The sequence below is a fragment of the Ictalurus punctatus genome, chromosome 1 (genome assembly GCF_001660625.3).
Source record: "Ictalurus punctatus breed USDA103 chromosome 1, Coco_2.0, whole genome shotgun sequence".
Taxonomy (NCBI): Eukaryota; Metazoa; Chordata; class Actinopteri; order Siluriformes; family Ictaluridae; genus Ictalurus; species Ictalurus punctatus.
In genome coordinates this window covers 18,521,337-18,540,012 of record NC_030416.2, presented here as the reverse complement: position 1 = coordinate 18,540,012, position 18,676 = coordinate 18,521,337, and the positions used below count along the sequence as shown (strand labels likewise).

Below are 18,676 nucleotides of genomic sequence, written 5' to 3'. Positions count from 1 at the left end.
AGTATGTCATTGTGGCTTCAACTGTTTTAACAATGTTATTGAATTATTTCATTTCTTATTTATTCAGCTGGTGTATTTGAATGGAATGTTTGAAGGGTGATGCCTTTTACAGTCATGTAAAGAGATATTCCTGATTGCTGAAGTCGGAGTGCTTATGATGGACTCTGCTTAAAAAAAAAAAAATGTTCCATCTACCACTAAAAAGGTTTGCGATATGTCTGTCTGAGGGGAAACCCTAAAGGTGCTGTGTAGAACAATACAACACAGGGGTTTCATTCAGCAAAGGCACCGTTTTAAAAGAACGGTTAGAACTATTAGGCTAACTGTTTAACTATCACTACGAATTTCAGTGAAGGATTTCCAGAAATCAAGGGTTTTCGTTAAAACAAAAAAAGAAACTACATATTTTGGCGAGGTTTTGCTTAATTACAATAAGTTATCAACGCGTTAGGCTACGTACAGAAAACATTTACATGTTCTGGCTCCACACAAGCGCTTGTGTCCTGCCCTCGATCCTGAATGAACCTCTGCAAGAGAGCTTTTCCTCTTCATCTTCAACGTTTTACAGTCCAGTGTAAGACTCGCACTGCGGCTCACTTATAGCCGAAATAAAAGAAAGCAAGAAATGCGCGCTTCAGCCTCCGCACGCTCTCACCCGCTGTATTGACGTCACCCATCGCCAGGCGCACGCGTGCACGCACACACCGCCCCCGGTTCAGTTCAGCCTCATCCCGCTGAGCCACATCTACTGAGACACAAACACACACGCACTACAGCAGCTCCTCTGCCATGGCCTCCTTCTAGCATCTCACCAATTGGAAAAGGAAAGTGGAGGAGATCCTCGAAGACGTCATTCAACACTTAACAGTCCGGACCTCACTGAGATTCAAATCTGAAAAGGAGAGAATCCTGTAATAAAGAAAAAGAAAGCGAAATAACGAGTGCGACCCGAGATTTCTTTACAAAAAGCCCAGCAGACTTGTGAACAGGAATAATGAGGAACGGCTGGGTGTTGCTCGCGCTTTCAGCACTTTGCCTTCTGGGAAAAAGGGTGAGTTTGATCAGATCTGTAAAACTTAATGTCACTCCTAACTACTGCTGTTATCGCAGAATAAAATAATGTTTGGTCCGCTGATGACTTTAACGTTTGAAGTGTTGAAGTCCTCATGTCTAATTTCTGTAAAATCAGTTTGAGAGAAGCTGAACATGTTCACAGTGTAGAGTGTGTACACTGTGTGTGCACTGGCAAAACTTCTTCAGTGCCCAAAGTCTGATTAACCCCGGGGTGATGGTGATTTCTGAAGCTGTCCTGTTAACACTCGGACTGGTGTTCTTGGGGATGTGTACTTTTATTTTTCCTTTGCTTTTCCGGTTACCTCGCTGAACACAGTCCCACGCAGTTTAGAGATTTATTACCAGAAATGGTCTTGGAAAACAAATAACTCGAGCTCCTTTACTGTAAGCTCAATGACATCTCTTGTGGGGGAAAAAGAAATATAAAATGACACATACAGAATGTAGAATAGATAATAACACACACACACACACACACACACACACACACACACACACACACACACACACACACACAAAGTCTTTCTTTTATTAGTGGTATGTTTGATACTGGTCCCAAACGAAACTCTCATTTGTGTTCATTTAACATTAAAGTTTTTCCAAATGTATCTTCTACATACAGCCAACTAGTCTCATCATCAAAGTCATTTAAACAGTTTTTTAATATATATATATATATATATATATATATATATATATATATATATATATATATATATATATATATATATATATATATATAAAGATTATTATATTTAGATACCCTGAACTTAAATAAAGACAGAAATAGAGAATCTTTTATAGTGGTCATATAATTACTATGTGTTTAGATGTGTATCTTTAGCTTTAAGTGATGTCACAGTTTGTCCCTTACCCTAAGCAAGTTACAGCACCATTATTGGCTTGCTAATCATTTATGTTGAATAAATAGTCTCTATTTCAACGTTCAGAAGTCCAAGAATATGTCCCCCCATCACCCCTACGGTAAACACCCAGGGTAGACAGATAACTCTATAACTGGTCTTTAGCTTTGGGTGTCCTGGTTTGTTGCGTCTCTAAAATACGTTAAGACTTTTATAAGTTTTGAATAGCATTAATTAAAGATTTTTTTTTAAATATGGTTTAACCCCTCAACATGTGTTGGTTCTGGCATATCCATATATATATATATATTTTTTTTTATAATTGTGCAATAAAAAGAAAAGTAGATATATAAGAAAACACATCAGTTTCTTCTGGTTCTTTTTTTGTGCTTATTAATATTTCCTCTATTTTATTTGAATATGTTATTGTTTATGCTTTCATTTCTCATCCCACATTCTTTTTTTCTGGATGAGTAGTTCAGTAGAGCAGGAACTCTAACCTAAAGCAACTAGTTAAATAAAACCAATAGAAATGTAACTAATTAATTGAACCTTCAAGGAGCATCTGAGGACAGCAGCATCACCCAGGTTAATCATTCAACCCGAAGAAGAATATTGCATAACCAATAAGCGCTAAAGACTGAATTTTCTCCTATTTACAAATATTGGTATAATGTTTGGTTGATGTGGAATTTGAACCATATTGACAAGTTTGCATATGTGACACTGTTTAGCCCTGGCCCAAGCCTTTAACCTTGGTCTGTCTTTTTCATATTTACTTAGCAACAGTTTACCAAAATTATGAATGAAGTTGTTTTGATTCTTGGATTTAAGTAAGAAATAAAACAATAGGGTGATGTGATGCCTTTTGCACCCCAAAATTGATTATTTTCCAGTAAGAGCATACCCTAAATTGTCCTCTTATCCCACAGCAATTTGTCATTGATTAAAGTTTTTATACTTATATTTAATACTGTGGAACACAAGATAAGTTCGTTTCTGTTATGAGAGGTAAACAGTTGTTCGTTCAACAGTTTCTATTTTTTTTAAATAAGAAAAAAAATGCTTGTCACTGAGAAACCATGAAGTCCTCCATCCTAAAGAGTTTCCTGTGTCAGAAAACTTTACTTGTTAAAAATGACACTTTATATGCCTTTCATAGTTACAAAGCACTGACACTGGTCTCCAAAATGCTACATAAAGTCTCCTGGAGCTTCAGCTATACTTGTCACTGTGTAGGTTATTACTATATAAAGGCATGAAAAATGTATTAAAAAGAGCAAAGCATTAATAGAAACCTGTGATTTGCCATGCCACCGAAACCATTGTCTGAGCTGTTTTGTTATAGAAAATTAATGCTCACCCTCTGAGTAGTTAGATTTGAAAATTCAGGGCTGTGGTATAACAGTTATCAATACATTTGAAGACATAGCTAACACTCTTTATATGATCCTTATGCTGTATGTCTTTTTTCATTCTTCAATGTGAAACAGAGGTAGTTTAAATATGATAAAGATTACATTCTCTTTAGTATTTTATATAATTGTGCTTGAAAAATAAAAATAAAATAAAAAGCTTAAAAAATAGGCTTGTTTATTTGCCCCCAGTATTACCACACCACTACATAACTTTATCTGTTGTCTCACTTTGTTCTGGGAATTATTGGAAAATTCTTCCAAACTGACATCACAGTAAGAAAAAAACATACTAATTTGTGATTTTAAAAAAAAGGAAAAAAAAAAAAGGAATGTACCATCAGTGTCATTCAGTTTACACTTATTCCTGAGTGGAATGTAATAGACACCCATACACTTGTATGCAACATCTTTAATAAACAGAAAACGAGCCTTATTAGCCTTTTCCTAAACATATTCCACTGAGGCAAGCATCTGGAAAAGGGTGACAACATACACAAAGCATGATGGAGAGTGCTGTGAAATGGAGATGTTGGAAAATGGAAGGATTTTTTTTATGGTGAAAACAGTAGTACAGAGCAAATTCTTAAGCTCCCAGGCTTTTGCTCCTCTAGCCACTTGGTTAGATGAGCAAATGGAAAGTTCTTTAGGGATGTTTTGGGGTCTGGATGTCTGAGTTCAGTGGTGAGCAGGACTACAATAAAAGTGCTCTTGAGAAGTAAATGTGCTGTCTGCTTTTTGCGTTCACTCAACCCAACTCTGGGTTCATTTCATAAGGATTTTTATTAGAGCTGTATTTGAGTGAGAAAAGAGTGAGGCAGTGCAGTATCCCGATGAGGTGTGCTCAGTTTAGAGCAGAATGTGGTTAACATTGTGTTGGTGATGAAATTACAGCTCTGAGCCTCTATTGAGCACACAATAAATTCCAGCAGAGGTAGCATCATTGTAGAAAAGAACCCAAGAAGGGCTTGTTTATATTCCGATAATTGGGATATATTCCATAACTTGGCTTTAACTGATGAAAGTGTAGGCTCAGCTATTTAAAAAAATATATATAATTAGAAACAGGCAAGAAACCATATTTGTAAAAATGTAATGTGTGGTATTTGACACCTAAGCACATCTTTCAGTTTGTTATTTCTAGAATAAGTGGATACTGGTAATAAGCTTCCCTAGTTTGTTTGGGTATATTTGCTGTATTGCTTCCAGGAAGTGATTTATAGTTCCATAAGTTTACCAGGAAACATTACGCAAGCATGTTGACGTAGTGGAACTTTTGTGGACATGGTTGGGGAAGTGCTGACATGTGACTCCCCAGGCCACCTCCAAGCCCTTATATGGACATACTTTTTTTCCTCCAGACAACAGACACCTACACACCAGATGTTTTTTTGTACAGTGCAGATGTTCATCCTCCTCTGTCACAGTAGCATGTGTTCCCATCCAGCATGATAGTAAGTTAAGAGCAGAGTAACATCAGAGTTTCATCTATTTCATCAACGTGTGTATCATTGACGCGCTCAGCATACCACATTAAAGGGTGCATTGATAAATAAATAAAGCCTTTTAATGTCACATCATATCAGATTTTAGAAAAAAAATGTCTGTGAGTCTGCCAGTGCTGGACAGTGGATTCTAAAAAGAACATGAGGAAAATGTACTTGTTTCTCTAGAAATTTTTTAACAGCCAAAATTTATATCATGATGAATAGTTGGATTGTTTTCTCGTTATTCTTTTTTAGAAACTTTCAAGTAGAAGCAGCTCAAGCATAACAGTGCTCTTTAAGTACAGGACATACTACCCTAAGATAGCAAAAGCTCTTATTTGGTCTATGTGTGTTATCAGTGTTCAGATGAATCTCATGAGAACAAATCTCATTCTCTCTATATTAATTTTTTTTTATTATTATTATTTGTTCTTATCAACATGCCTTTTTTACTTTTCAGTATGTTAGTATGGGGTACTGCATGTTCCTTAATGTTACTGAAAACACATTTACAGTATTCCAGCCTTGACTAGGGATGAACAGGGACAATGTTGACCCTCTTAGTACAGTGATGTAAATGATTAATGATGAGTTGGTGTCTAAATGATTTACATTTCTTCTAGATGTGTTGACAAACCGTACCTCATTACAAGCCACAGATTTTACTGCTTACTGTAGGATTTTGATTGTTATTATCACTGACAAAATGAATCCTTCTCAAGGTTGTTATATTTGTTTTGTAGTGCTTTACCATATTATTGGGACAGTGTGTCATGCTACCTCAGTGGAAACGTCTGCTTTTGTGTCCCAGCAGTTCTCCTTTTCAGTTCTTTGATTAATGTTTGTGCACAGGTGTGTAGTGACCTCAAGTGGGTTCAGTGTTTTGCCATAACCAGGTGTGCTCTGTATGAGCCATTGTGGCACCCAGGCTCCCTTATACATGCCTCAGGTACTAACATGAAGAACAACGCACACACACGATGTAAGACATTCTGTATGTGATATACTATGCATAGATCAGCAGACTGAAAATGTCTTGCTGTATCCATGCAAGTTGTATTTTGTTTACTTAAATGCCACAATGACTGTGGGGAAAATGTGGATTTTGCAATTCAGCTAAGCTTTTTAAAATATGAGCTCAGACCATCAGGGGCATAAATCTGGAATAAATTTGTCCTGCTATTTCTTGTCAAGATGTGTGTATGTGTATTCACCTGCTCCACCTTTCCGTTTAAGAAAACCCCAGTCTTCCATTTAGCAATGTTTTAAACATGGCTCATGACCATATAAAGTATTATTCTAGCTGCCTGCACCTCCAACCCTATCCTATCCTTTCTCTCACTGCCTCGCCTGTCTCTTTTCTTCTCCTCTACCCACCTCTCTACGCAGCGCAGCACCTGTGTGTAAGCAGACATATTAAGAATACTTTGCGTGCCTGCGGTTTGAATGGGCTGTATTCATCACTGCTGTCATTCTCAGGAGATCACTCTGGCTGTGTGTGTGTGTGTGTGTGTGTGTGTGTGTGTGTGTGTGTGTGTGTGTGTGTGCGCGCGCATGCTAAATCACACGGATGCATGTGTGTGTGTGTGTGTGTGTGTTTGTGCATGGATGATCATCAGTGACTGGTTTCGCTCTTTATATCCACTGCATTAAAATCTCAGCCAGCTTCATATCACAGGCACATCTGCGTTCTCACACTTGGCCTGTTCTTCACACATTATAACTACTGCACAAACAGGAAAGAGACACTTGGCTCTGCTGTAATACAGATGGGTTTCTAAGTTAATTATCGCACTTTTATTAGGCATGATGTGTGTGTGTGTGTGTCTTTCTCAGTTAGTAATGGCTGAGTATTTGTTAAAGAACTGTTATTTTTATGTCAGCATTTTAGCATCACCATTTCTTATTGTTACTTTTCACCTTAGTAGGTAGAGTACAAAAGTAAGTTATAAAAGCATTGGACAACACTTTTGGTAAGTAAATCATAACTTGCCTATAGAAATCACACCATGAAATGTTTTATTTGCCCAGTGTACAGGGTGGGCAAATCAGTGGAAATAGCAGCAACACACCTCCTAGATATAGCATACCTAACAATACACAACCTAAGCAAGAAATTTCTTTGCCTCAGATATTGAGCTTAGATCACTCCAAAATCTCGACTGCCATTTTCTTCTCCTGTAGTTGGTGTGGTATTGTGATAATTATTGATTTCATTGCATTCAAAATGACAGTGTATGGTAAAGCTTCTCTGAATGATTGAAAAAAAATGCTTTCAAGAAATTGATTTAAAAAGCCCAAGAGACAAGCTCAGTCTTTGTGTGCCTGGTGCACATGTTAAGCATGCCTTTCCTTTTCTCTCTCATGTATTGATATTGAATTCTACTGAAGTCTTTTTAATTATGAGTATTGTATATCAGCCTACTCTTTCAGAATGGACCAAAAATGGATTTTATAATGGTGAAGTATGAATTGATTTTATAGTGATTTTCCATGAATCCTGGCCTTGTGTTTCTTTCCAAAGTTGGTAAGGTTATCCCAGCAGCTTTATGGACTTTGGCTCTGGTTTGGTAACAGTTGGTAGCTTTAACACATTGTATAATATGTGTATGAATGTGAGGAAGGATCCCCAGTATTAGTCCAGGGTTGTGAAACAATAGAGCTTTTAGGTTTTGAGAGTACACGTAACAGTACAGTTCACTTTGTGCATATATTAAGAGTGGCGAAAGAAGCCTGGAATGTGTGAAGGGAACGTCTGGAGTGTGATAATCATATTACAGGAGCCTGTGTGGTGGCCTAGAGCTAAAAAACATTGCATTGTTTCTACAGCTTGGTTCTGTAGACACCCATGTGGTTTTGATGTTTGAGTTTTTGGCTTAATCCTGTCAGACCTGTGTCTGTGTTGTGCCACATCTGGAGGAGTAATTATAATAGATCTGCCCCAACCAGAATTAGATATGAGGCCTTTTATCTGACAGTGAATGCTGTGACCATAACTCAGAGTCACAACTAGTACAAGGATGAACAGTATATTTATGTGGTTTTAGTTAATGTGTTCTTACAGCAACAGTTTATGAACTTTGTGGAATAGAGACAATACCAAATGCATGTTAGCAATGCATGTTGCTCTTTAACAAGATTCAGTGCCATCCTAATCATGGTATCAGTGTGACATTATGTCCTGTATATTGTTAGAGCATTATGAGCAAACATGGAGCACATTCTCTCCGTCACATGCGCTGGGGAAGTAATTTTTTTTGTGAAAATGAGGACTGGCACCCTGTCCAGGGTGTACCCCGTCTTGTGGTCCATGGGATAGGCTCCAGGTTCCCCGTGACAATGAAAAGGAGTAAGCGGTAGAAGATGGATGGATGGATGGATGGATGGATGTCCGCATAGAGATCCACCAGGTCATTTCAAACTGGCCACACTAGAGCTGCCATTTAGTTTGATGTTTAGCAAACCCTTTATTTAAAAGTACTCCTTGAGCAGGCTCTGGCAGGGCTTGAAAAAAAATTCTAAGTCTTGCATAATGGGTTTCAACGTTGACTACTATTTTATTTACTTTATTTTTTATTTACCTTGTGGTTGGCACCCATATTTTGCACCACTTTTCCTTTTTTATTTATTTGTGTGTGGCTGGACTAATCCATCCTGTGGGTCTACTTTGTTGTTCTGCATGTGCTGTGGGACATGCAACAGACTTGATCCTTTCCGTCTGTCTGCGTACTGTATGTGTGCATACTGGGCCAGTGGTGAAGCACTGAATCCATGTGTTAAAGAGTTGGAGAGCGAGAAATGGAGAAGGAAGAAGGGAGAGAAGGGGGAGGTGTTTGACTCGGTTTGGCCAGGCTGTTTGGAGCAGAGAAGAGAGTGAGTGGCTTGTGAGATTTAGAGTTTCCTGTCCAGCTGTAGCGCTGGCACATGCTGAAAGAAAGTGACTCAGACCATCACACAATACCTTACTTGTGCTGTAGCCAGGAACTCAGGAATGCCACTCTCACTTTCATATGGCTGACAGGAGTTTGTTTTGGAATCAGACATATTATTCAACACACTCCAAGCAGCACATTCTTACCCTCCTGCTATCCAACTCACTCTCTACAAATAGGACTGATCCTCCTCCACACCTACTAAAATCTCAACTTTAAATCTAATACCTAACTCATTCAAATGGTGTGAACAGCAGCAAATACTCATTTGTTGCTTTTATGTTTAGCTTTGGAACTTGAATTGTGCTGAGCTTATTTTATTGAGTACAGGGTTGGTTTTGTCACGCACACGCTCACTTTTGTCACTATAGTGAGTAGCGTTTGATTACCTGCTCTTTCAGATATCCTGAGGTGTTATATTGTTAAAAAGAAGACCAGCTGAGTGCGATTGACTGTGAAAGTCTAGACTCTGTAGCACAACGGTGTCACATGGACAAAAAGAAAGCAAAAAGATCAAATAGGAACAGCCTCTGTATTTAGAGCCACTGTAGAGAATACAGAACTAGCTCACACACTTTTTTCATTACTATCTCTAATACAATGCAAAGATTATGTCGGTGTTTGTGTGTTTTAATGTGTTTTTTTTTGTCCTCCTCCATTCCTCCCAGATTTATTTTTCAAGAATCAGCTTGGTGAATTTTCACTTGTGCTTATTTCATTTGCAACTTCAAGCATGAATCCAGTGCATACAATATTGTGCTTTACCCAGTAGGCTAAGACAGGACATCTGGGTGGTTGTTAGTAAATTAGGAACTATTTTGCACCTTTGTATCAGATCTTCATAACAGTAGTGAGAGCTCTTTATTTTCAACTTTAACTGAGGCTTTTTGTGCGCATTTACTTCTGCAGGTCCTGGTGACAGGTCAGCACACCCTAGCCACAGTGATGTACCTGGATGATCAGCCATCCGGTGATTACTCTATCGATAGTGATGATGAATTCAACTCTGGCTCAGGATCAGGTAGGCAAAATCCAGGTTAACTATCAATGTTTAATTGCTCATAATTTGGTTAGATTTTCTCTTCAGTATGATTAGCTATGACTTGTTAAATATAATAAAATGGGAGTTATGCGTGTGTAACCTTCACAACAGCATCCTCTGTTAAATAGATAAACCTTGTCTTTATCCTCATTATTAGTTGATCTTCAGGTCTGAAATCAGAAGGCAGTCAACCACTGCCTGAAACATTGTGAATGTTACATAAATAATCGTAGCTACCTATTACCTAGTACCCTATTACCTAGTAGATATATGTAATATCTGTTATATAACTGGGGATGAGTCAATAATTTTCAATATTTGTAAGACTCTAAAAGATATGAAGGTAACTCAATAATAATCAGATTACCTGCAGAGTGAGTATTTGTTAATTTAAGAACCAACTGTCAGAACCCCATAATCCCCAGGGATGGGAAGGCATTTCTGTTCATTCTATACATTCAGCCTTTGATGTAGGTGGTTATTTTAGTCTATGTAAGTGTTTTAAAGTGTTTTAATCTAAAGCATAATGAAGTGATTTTATATTTTATTAGAAAATGCTAGGTTTTGTGCCGTACATGTCCTTTCTGTGTGTGCAGAAGTACAGTACTAATATTGGTAGCCTTGGTAAATATGAGCAGAAAAGGCTGTGAAAAATTGTCTTTATGTTTGATCTTTTGTTTATTTTTGATCTTTTTATTTGATTTTATTTTAGTATTTCTGTGATAATTATTTTTCACAGCCTTCTTTGCTCATATTTACCAAGGGTGCCAATATTAGTGGAGAGTACTGTATCTAAATGTTATTCAAATAATTCCTCGAAAATTTGAAAAAAAAACCATTCCTGTTCTCTCTCTCTCTCTCTCTCTCTCTCTCTCTCTCTCTCTCTCTCTCTCTCTATATATATATATATATATATATATATATATATATATATATATATATATATATATATATATATATGTATATGTATATGTATATATGTATATGTATATATGTATATATGTGTGTGTGTGTGTGTGTGTGTGTATGTATTGTACACATTTTCTTCAGTCTTGGGTATAATAGCCAAGACAAGCTTCAGAGTGTGGTTACTTTGATGCAGCTCATTAAGCCTGTAACAGTGAGTCTGTGGGTACCGGTGTGACTTTGCTAGGCTGCTGTAAACAGAAGGGAAGCTTGTTGGCTCCTAGACCATGGCAGCAGTTTGATGAGAGCGCAGATGTTTCACCTGCGGTCAAACACGGTCAGCCAAGACCACCAGGCTCTTTCAGAAGACATCTGCTCCAAACATGATCCCTGCATTATTAATATATCAGCCCTCCCACCTCTCATAATAGTCAAACTACACCTTACACTAACACTTACAGTATGAACACTGAATTGTACATAAGGATGTGTTGACTATCGAGTATTCACTCTAAATTTCTGTACTGTTACACCTAGCTCAAAGATGCAACATAAAGGGAAGACAACACAACTGGGTAAACTAAGGCAACCATTTATTAACACACACAAAAAAACTTGAATAACAAAATCATAAGGTAATACTCAGAAATATCTGTCAGTCATGAATGCAAATGTATGAACCTGAAATATTATACTGGCCAATGTGTGAATGCACCAGATAAAAATAAACAATAACCATAACTAAAACAAAGAAATGGCAACACTTGCTAGGGGAAGTGGTACCTAACAAGGCTCAGGTGCGTACAAACCACACCCCAATCACGTCAACCGCACCAAAGCGAGAACAAAAAGAAAACACATAGACACAGCACTAACTGGGTCATAACAGCACACAGATTATTAGAAAATGTGCACAAGTTTGATGTGCAGTAAATTCAGAGCAACATAACTGATAAAGGTATTCAGGCCAGTAGTGTCTCAGTGCTTAAGGTTCTGGGTTACCAATCAGAAGACCTGTTAAGTCCATGTGCAAGGTCCTTATTTCTCAACTGCTTCAAGGGGCACCTATCATGTCTGACCCCAGCTTCCTAACAACTTGAGACAATCGAAAAATATATTGTAAAAATATACTTTCACTATACTGTACTTGTATATGCAACAGTAAAGGCTGTCTTATTCTTTAAATATTCTTTCTGCTTCAAAGTATACCAATACAATAGTGTAGTTCGATACAGTACTGTACATGTGCTCTCTTTATTACCTTCAGGTTTGGATGAAAGTGATGATGAAGATGTGTGGACAAATGGAAAAACGCAAAACATAAAGCCTACACAGCTTTCCATCCAGACAAGCAGCCCAGACCTGGAGATCACCTCATTTACTGTGCCAGACACACGGCTGGCCTCCACAGATGCAGGAGAGCAGGTCACAAAGGCAAAATTCTTTTCCATTCCTTTTCTGAAAACATATTTATTCATGTTATTGTAGCTTATCATAGTCTGATACTGCATGTCAAAGTAAGAAAACATATAAAGCTCACATAAAGGTGATGTGTCACCCTTTGCATTGCACCTGTTTAGAATCTGAATATTTCACCTCAGTAAACAGTCTGCTTGAGCGTGTATGGTATTATATGAGCAATTTCAAATTCAAATTTAGTTTCATTTTGCATGTATACGTCCTACCATATTGGTATTTTGAATCAAAGTTGAAATGTAGAACATTACTTTTAATTCAAATATTTTGACACCTGCTTGTTTATAGGTTTATAGTCCCTTTAAAGACCTATGAATAAAAAGGGCTATATTTTGCTTTATGATACACCCATAGATGTAGATGTAAAACTTTACAAATCAGATGTGGACTTTAACCACATAGTCACTGTTTCATTTCAAATCCAGTGTGCAGCAACACAATTACTGGAGTGCATATCAAACGAAACATTTTTCATACTCAATCCTTCGATCCCTGTGTCCTCCACACATATTTTCTTGTTAGATGGAAAAGCCCCAGGGCAGTGACGTAGCCACTAGCAGTTCTCCAGAGCTGGGATTGGAATTTGACAAGCAGAATGAGGTGCAATCCGAAAATCTCTTCCAGAGGACTGAAGTGCTGGCAGGTACGTTCAGATTAGAATAAAAAAAAAAAAATCAGATTTTTCTGCCATGATCAATCAAAACTAAAAAAAATTAAGTTACATATTTTCCTTGAAATTTTTACAAGTCACAAATACAACATGTTTCAAGTTCAAGTATGATTTAATCCAAACAGCTTCAAACATACACTGCAAAAAATGATATCATGTGATGACATCTTGAATGTAGACAAATTTCTGTAATATTTCTCATTACCATTTTTAAAAATAGAACACATATGATTATTACTTCTACTTTTAGCTGAACTACTCTTACTTACTATCAGTAACTGTGTCAGGGACGTCTTGGTTTTATCCCAGGAACACTGGGCATTAGGCTTGAATAGTCCATGAATGGGACACCAGTTTATTACAGGACATTAATCTTAACTAACTTATGATTATATATCTATATAATATATAATAGTAAAACAATAATTCATTTGTGCTAGTGTCATCAAACATTAATTGGAAAACCTTTATTAGTGTAACTGTTTGAAAATAATCCTAATATAAACAGAAAATGATTCAGGCTGACAGCTTTGTCAGATGACATTAAAATACATAAACATGAGTCATGCCTTTTCTGTAGCTGAATCAAACTTGTGGCTGTTATTTTCCAGCATCTTTCTTACTTGACTAAATTGATTAAAAAGATGTTTGAGAGAAAGCGCTCGCACTGTAGATCTCTGATAAGCCTATTTCTAGACATTTTGAACTTACACTTACACTGTTGGTAGATAATTTAGCTTCTTTATAGAAATAAATGCAAAATTATCTGCCAATAGAGAAAAAGAGTTTAAAGCCTGAATTTATTAAAATATCCAGCCTTGTTATAATTTATCATAAGCAGTGTTTAGCTTGACGCATATGAAATACAGAATTTGCTCAAACTGTCACTTGTCAAGTAGCTATTTATTGTAGTCATTTATTATTATTGTAGTCAATTTTCTAAACACATTTCACTGATTTTTATATTGTGTTATCACCTGACTGAATTTCTCTTTATCTGTAGCTGTTATAGCGGGTGGTGTGATTGGCTTCCTGTTTGCGATCTTCCTCATTCTCCTATTGGTGTACCGCATGAGGAAGAAGGATGAGGGCAGCTATGATCTGGGAGAGCGCAAACTACCAAGTACAGCTTATCAGAAAGCCCCAACCAAGGAGTTCTATGCCTAAATGAGCGATTACACTCAACATTCTTCCCATATCACATATGACAAACATTTCCTCAGTCATCAAAAACAAAAGCTGGAATTATAAAAGACTGAGGAGGTTTTTATTGGTAACTTATTTAATAACAAAGGTACAGTATTTTTGCTTCATAAAGCCAATCAGATATTATGTTTTTGTTATGGACCATTACTTATTTCTCATGTGGTTTTTAAAAATTGTTGGAGGAAATAATGTAATATAAAACAATAAATGTCATGATTTATTTCATCCATAGACTACTTTGTGACTATAGCGGTACATATTTGTATTTTTTAAATATACAAAAGGTCTGAAATCTGGATTGTAAATGTACTTTATCTTTTATGCTATAATAATTACCCTGATCACATTTCAGCATCTCCATATTGATGTCAATATTGATCTCATTCTTAATTTAGGTACTATAGAAAGTGCTGATTTTTTTTTTAAAACCATTTTCTCTTTTAAACAGTTCTCTCTGTTTGGGCTTGTAAATTTTTAGTGCTGTCAACACAAATTTGTATATTTTGTCAATTCAGTATCAAAATATGGGGAAAATTTGTTCAGATTTTTTTTATATCAAGCCAAGAACAAATCCTGATTTCTCTCTCTCTCTCTTTCTCTCTCTCATATTGCCATGCCAGGTAAAGTAAACTCACTGTAAATCACTGTCATTATGTCTTGTCATTTATTCCCTCTGGTTCCCAAGCCCAATTTGAAATGCTTTTTTATCCTAGGTCATGACAGTTAAAGAGCAATTGAATTTTCCTCTTTAAACAGTCTGAGTCTTCAAAATTTTCCCAGTTGTAGTACTACATATAATGGCATTATCATCCTTAGTTATTTATACTAAACAACTTCCTGTATTAAAATTATTGCACCAGTTACATTTGATACTGTCCATCTAGTCATGAAACGCTGGTCTTGGTCAGTAAACTGAGCCAAAACTCTGGTCTTGGTCAGTAAACTGAGCCAGCATCACACGAGTGCATAAATATTCAGTAATGAGCCCTAATCCTTCCCTTTCCATGCTCATCACAGCTATATGGTTGGGAGCCTGAAAGCATTTCACTTCTCAGAATCTTTATGCAGAGCTAACCACATACATTATTCTTCATCTGATGTCTGTATTTGTGTAAGAGTAGGTTGTTTACATGCTTTAGTCAGATTGGAAACAAATGCTAATGGTGAAACTGCAGCTTCTGAAAAGCATTCAGTCTTAATGCAGATAGCTGTGGGGACTCAGATTGTGTAATGATAAAAATTCCATTAGGCTAGAATGATTAGACAGATAGCATCCATGTGTTATCTAAAATTATTGAGTGCTTCATGACACATGGAGATTCCAAGCATAAGTGCACTTCATTTACATGTTTAGGGTTTTTACTGATATTTTACACATTTTAAAATGTCGTGATCTTGATTCCTGTTAAGTATTAATAACTGTCATCATTTTCCAAAGCCTGTCCTGATTACTGTCATGATGATTCTGATTACATATGTACATTCTTTTTCCTTTTCCTATTTCCTTTTTGCTTAATTTCCTTTAAGGATATGGCCGTTTTATTCAATGATTTATTTGTATATGTTAATATACAATAATTTATAGAATATAACTATTTATATACAACATATTAAATGTAATATGTTCAATACAAAACAATCTAGCAAAATGTATATTCACATTTAAACGCCCTTGAAGTGCCTACTGTTTTGAAAGATTGCCATTTTGGGGCTTTTGAAGACGTGTACAAAAGAATGAAGGATGGAGTTTCATAAGCATGGCTGATAATGGAATGGTTATGGAGTTATAAAAACAGTGTTGTAATAAACACTACTGAATAAACAATTTCTCAGTTTGTGGTTATTAGCTTCCGATTTCAAAATGCTTGCTATGCTCTCAGTGAATATTGGCTTTCTGATATAAACCTGTGATAATTTTTTCTCCCAGTAGCAATGTGTGTTTTGGCCAGGGGGGGAAATAACTTAGAATGTCATCAGAGCTAGGTTTAATCACAGCATAGAAACTCACAATCTGTCAAGTGTCCCTCCAAGATATTTACCCATACGTGCAAAGAATACGTAAGACTTCCAGAGATTGCTCTTGGATGTACATTGCTTAGAAAACATACAACAAGGCAGTGACCCAAGCAGAGGAAATGGGTTGGGTTAACTGTGACAACTGTCAACTATCAAATACAGTGGAGATAATAAGAATTGAACGCGTCAACATTCTTTTCAATAAATATATTTCCAATAAGGCTATTCATACGAAATGTCCACCAGACATCAGTATTAACTAAAGAAGTCTGGCAATATAAAGAAGTCACAACATTCAAGTCCATAAATAAAGTTATGTGTAATAAAGTGGAATGACACAGGAAAAAAGTATTGAACACATTAAGAAAAAGCAGTTCTCCAAGGCAAGGTAAGGCAAGGAACCAGCTGAAATCTGTAAGTGACTATACCCCTATCGGTGCAAATTAATATCAGCTGGGTTAGTAAATTGATGGTTTTTCGTACCAAGGTGTCATACAGGAAACATCCCATGATATGTAAAATCAAAGAGCACTCCAAAGACCTTTGCAACCTTACTGTTGCGAAACATATTGATGGAATCAGATACAGACGTATTTCAAAACTACTGAATCCTCCAGTAAGCAACATTGTGGACATTATCGTCATCGTCACAGAGAAAACAATAGGCAATGCACTCCACTGCTCACACTCACCCCGCAAAACTCCATTACTAAAGAGAGTCATGTCGAAGCTCGTTTAAAGTTTGCTACAACTCATCTGGAGAAGTCTATGAAATACTGGGAGAGTGTAGTCTGGTCAGATGAGAGCAAAATTTAACTTTTTGGCTGTCATACTACACACTCTGTTTGGAGAAGAAATGGTACTGCACATCACCCTAAAAACACTATACCAACAGTGAAGTTTGGAGGTGGAAGCATCATGGTGTGGGGCTGTTTTTCATCGCATGGTTCTGGCAGACTTCGTATAATTGAAGGAACGATGAATGGAGCCATTTACTGGGAGATTCTTCAGAAGATTCTGCTGCCATCCACCAGGATGATGAAGATGAGACGTGGGTGGACCTTCCAGCAGGACAACGATCCAAAGTACACAGCAAAGGAAACTCTCAAGTGGTTTCATAGAAAAAAAAATCACGGTGTTAAAATGGCCTAGTCAATCATTTGACATGAATCCAATTGAACAAGATTTAAAGACGATATGTTTAGAAGATTGGGCTGAAATCACACCTGAATACTGCAACCGATTAATTTCTTTATACAGGAAGCATCTTGAAGCTGTCATTACAAACAAAGGCTTCTCCACTGATTATTAAATAAATTTCAGTTAGAGTGTTCAATACTTTTTTCCTGTGTCATTCCTCTTCATTACACATAACTTAATTTATGGACTTTAATGTTCTGAATTCTTTATATTTCCAGATTTCTTGAGTTAATACTGATGTCTGGTGAAAATTTCTTGTGAATAACCTCATAGGAAATATATTTACTGACAAAAATGTTGACATATTCAATACTTATTTCCCCCACTGTAAGTTGTAACTGTCAAATATATACTGTACATATACTATACACAGATGTACAGTTGTTTCATGATCAATTCATTCAGTCATTGATCTTCAGTAACCACTTTATTCTGGTCAGGGTCACAATGGCACTGTAGTTTATCCTTGGAACATTGAACTCAAGGCAGGAATGCACCCTGTATGGAACTCCAATCTACAGAATCACATGATCTCTCTCTCTCTCTCTCTCTCTCTCTCTCTCTCTCACACACACACACACACACACACACAATCCTACAAACAATGTAGTGTTGCCAATTCACCTATACCTGCATGTATTTGTGAGGTGGGGAACGAGAAAATCCTTGAGAAAAGCCAGAGAAAATCTTGAACAATCTTTCTCATGAAGTTTAATATATTATATATTCAACTTCAATATTATATTTAATATAATGTCCAATCAACACTGATTGCTGGAAGTGGAAATATTTGCATGGGAGAGCAAAGTAAAACATTTATACAATTATAATATATTAATATAATATTTATTATATAGATATATACCTTTATACAACATTTATTTTATTTTAGAATATTTAATCTATAGAAATAGTTAATGTAATTACAATATAAAAAATTAATGTGGGCTAAATCAAATATTTGCCAAATTTTACATTTATCACATTTATACTTCATTTTTTGTACATTATTTGACCATTTTACATTACTAAGGTTACCATTTCCTATCACAATAAATGTCTTTTTTATATCTTCATTTTGGTTTCGCACTATAGACCACAAAACTCCAGTTAGTCCAGAATGCAGCTGCTAGAGTCTTAACTAGATCCAGAAGATACGACCACATCACCCCGATTTTATCAACACTGCATTGGCTCCCAGTGAAATCTCGCACTGATCATAAAATACTATTATTAACCTATAAAGCACTAAATGGTCTCGCGCCACAGTATCTAAGCGACCTTTTGGTTTTCTATGATCCACCACGCCTACTTAGATCAAAAGATGCAGACTATCTGACGGTACCTCGAATAGCGAAGGCTACAGCAGGGGGGAGAGCTTTCTCTTAT

General features: G+C 36.5%; 1 protein-coding gene across 4 annotated transcripts; it reads left to right on the top strand.

The window, feature by feature from the left end:
* The first annotated feature begins 725 nt into the window (after positions 1 to 725).
* Positions 726 to 15,896, top strand: LOC108268909 (syndecan-2). Of its 4 annotated transcripts, none has more exons than XM_017474264.3 (5): positions 726 to 1,051; positions 9,681 to 9,807; positions 11,987 to 12,144; positions 12,718 to 12,838; positions 13,869 to 15,896. In XM_017474264.3, exons 1-5 carry the CDS (start codon positions 995 to 997, stop codon positions 14,030 to 14,032), a joined length of 627 nt encoding a protein of 208 aa, XP_017329753.1. In that variant the 5' UTR covers positions 726 to 994; the 3' UTR covers positions 14,033 to 15,896. The 4 variants fall into 4 exon arrangements, with proteins under 4 accessions (XP_017329753.1, XP_017329743.1, XP_017329772.1 ...); XM_017474254.3 differs by having other exon boundaries at positions 11,987 to 12,153; XM_017474283.3 differs by having other exon boundaries at positions 728 to 1,051; positions 9,681 to 9,792.
* The last annotated feature ends 2,780 nt before the right edge of the window (positions 15,897 to 18,676 follow it).

Excerpts from the sequence above, each read along its gene's own strand:
- LOC108268909 (XM_017474254.3), top strand. The coding sequence starts at position 995 with ATGAGGAACGGCTGGGTGTTGCTCGCGCTTTCAGCACTTTGCCTTCTG. Across the intron at positions 1,052-9,680 it reads TTTGCCTTCTGGGAAAAAGG|GTCCTGGTGACAGGTCAGCA; the intron begins GTGAGTTTGATC and ends TTACTTCTGCAG. Across the intron at positions 12,154-12,717 it reads CAGGAGAGCAGGTCACAAAG|ATGGAAAAGCCCCAGGGCAG; the intron begins GCAAAATTCTTT and ends TTTTCTTGTTAG.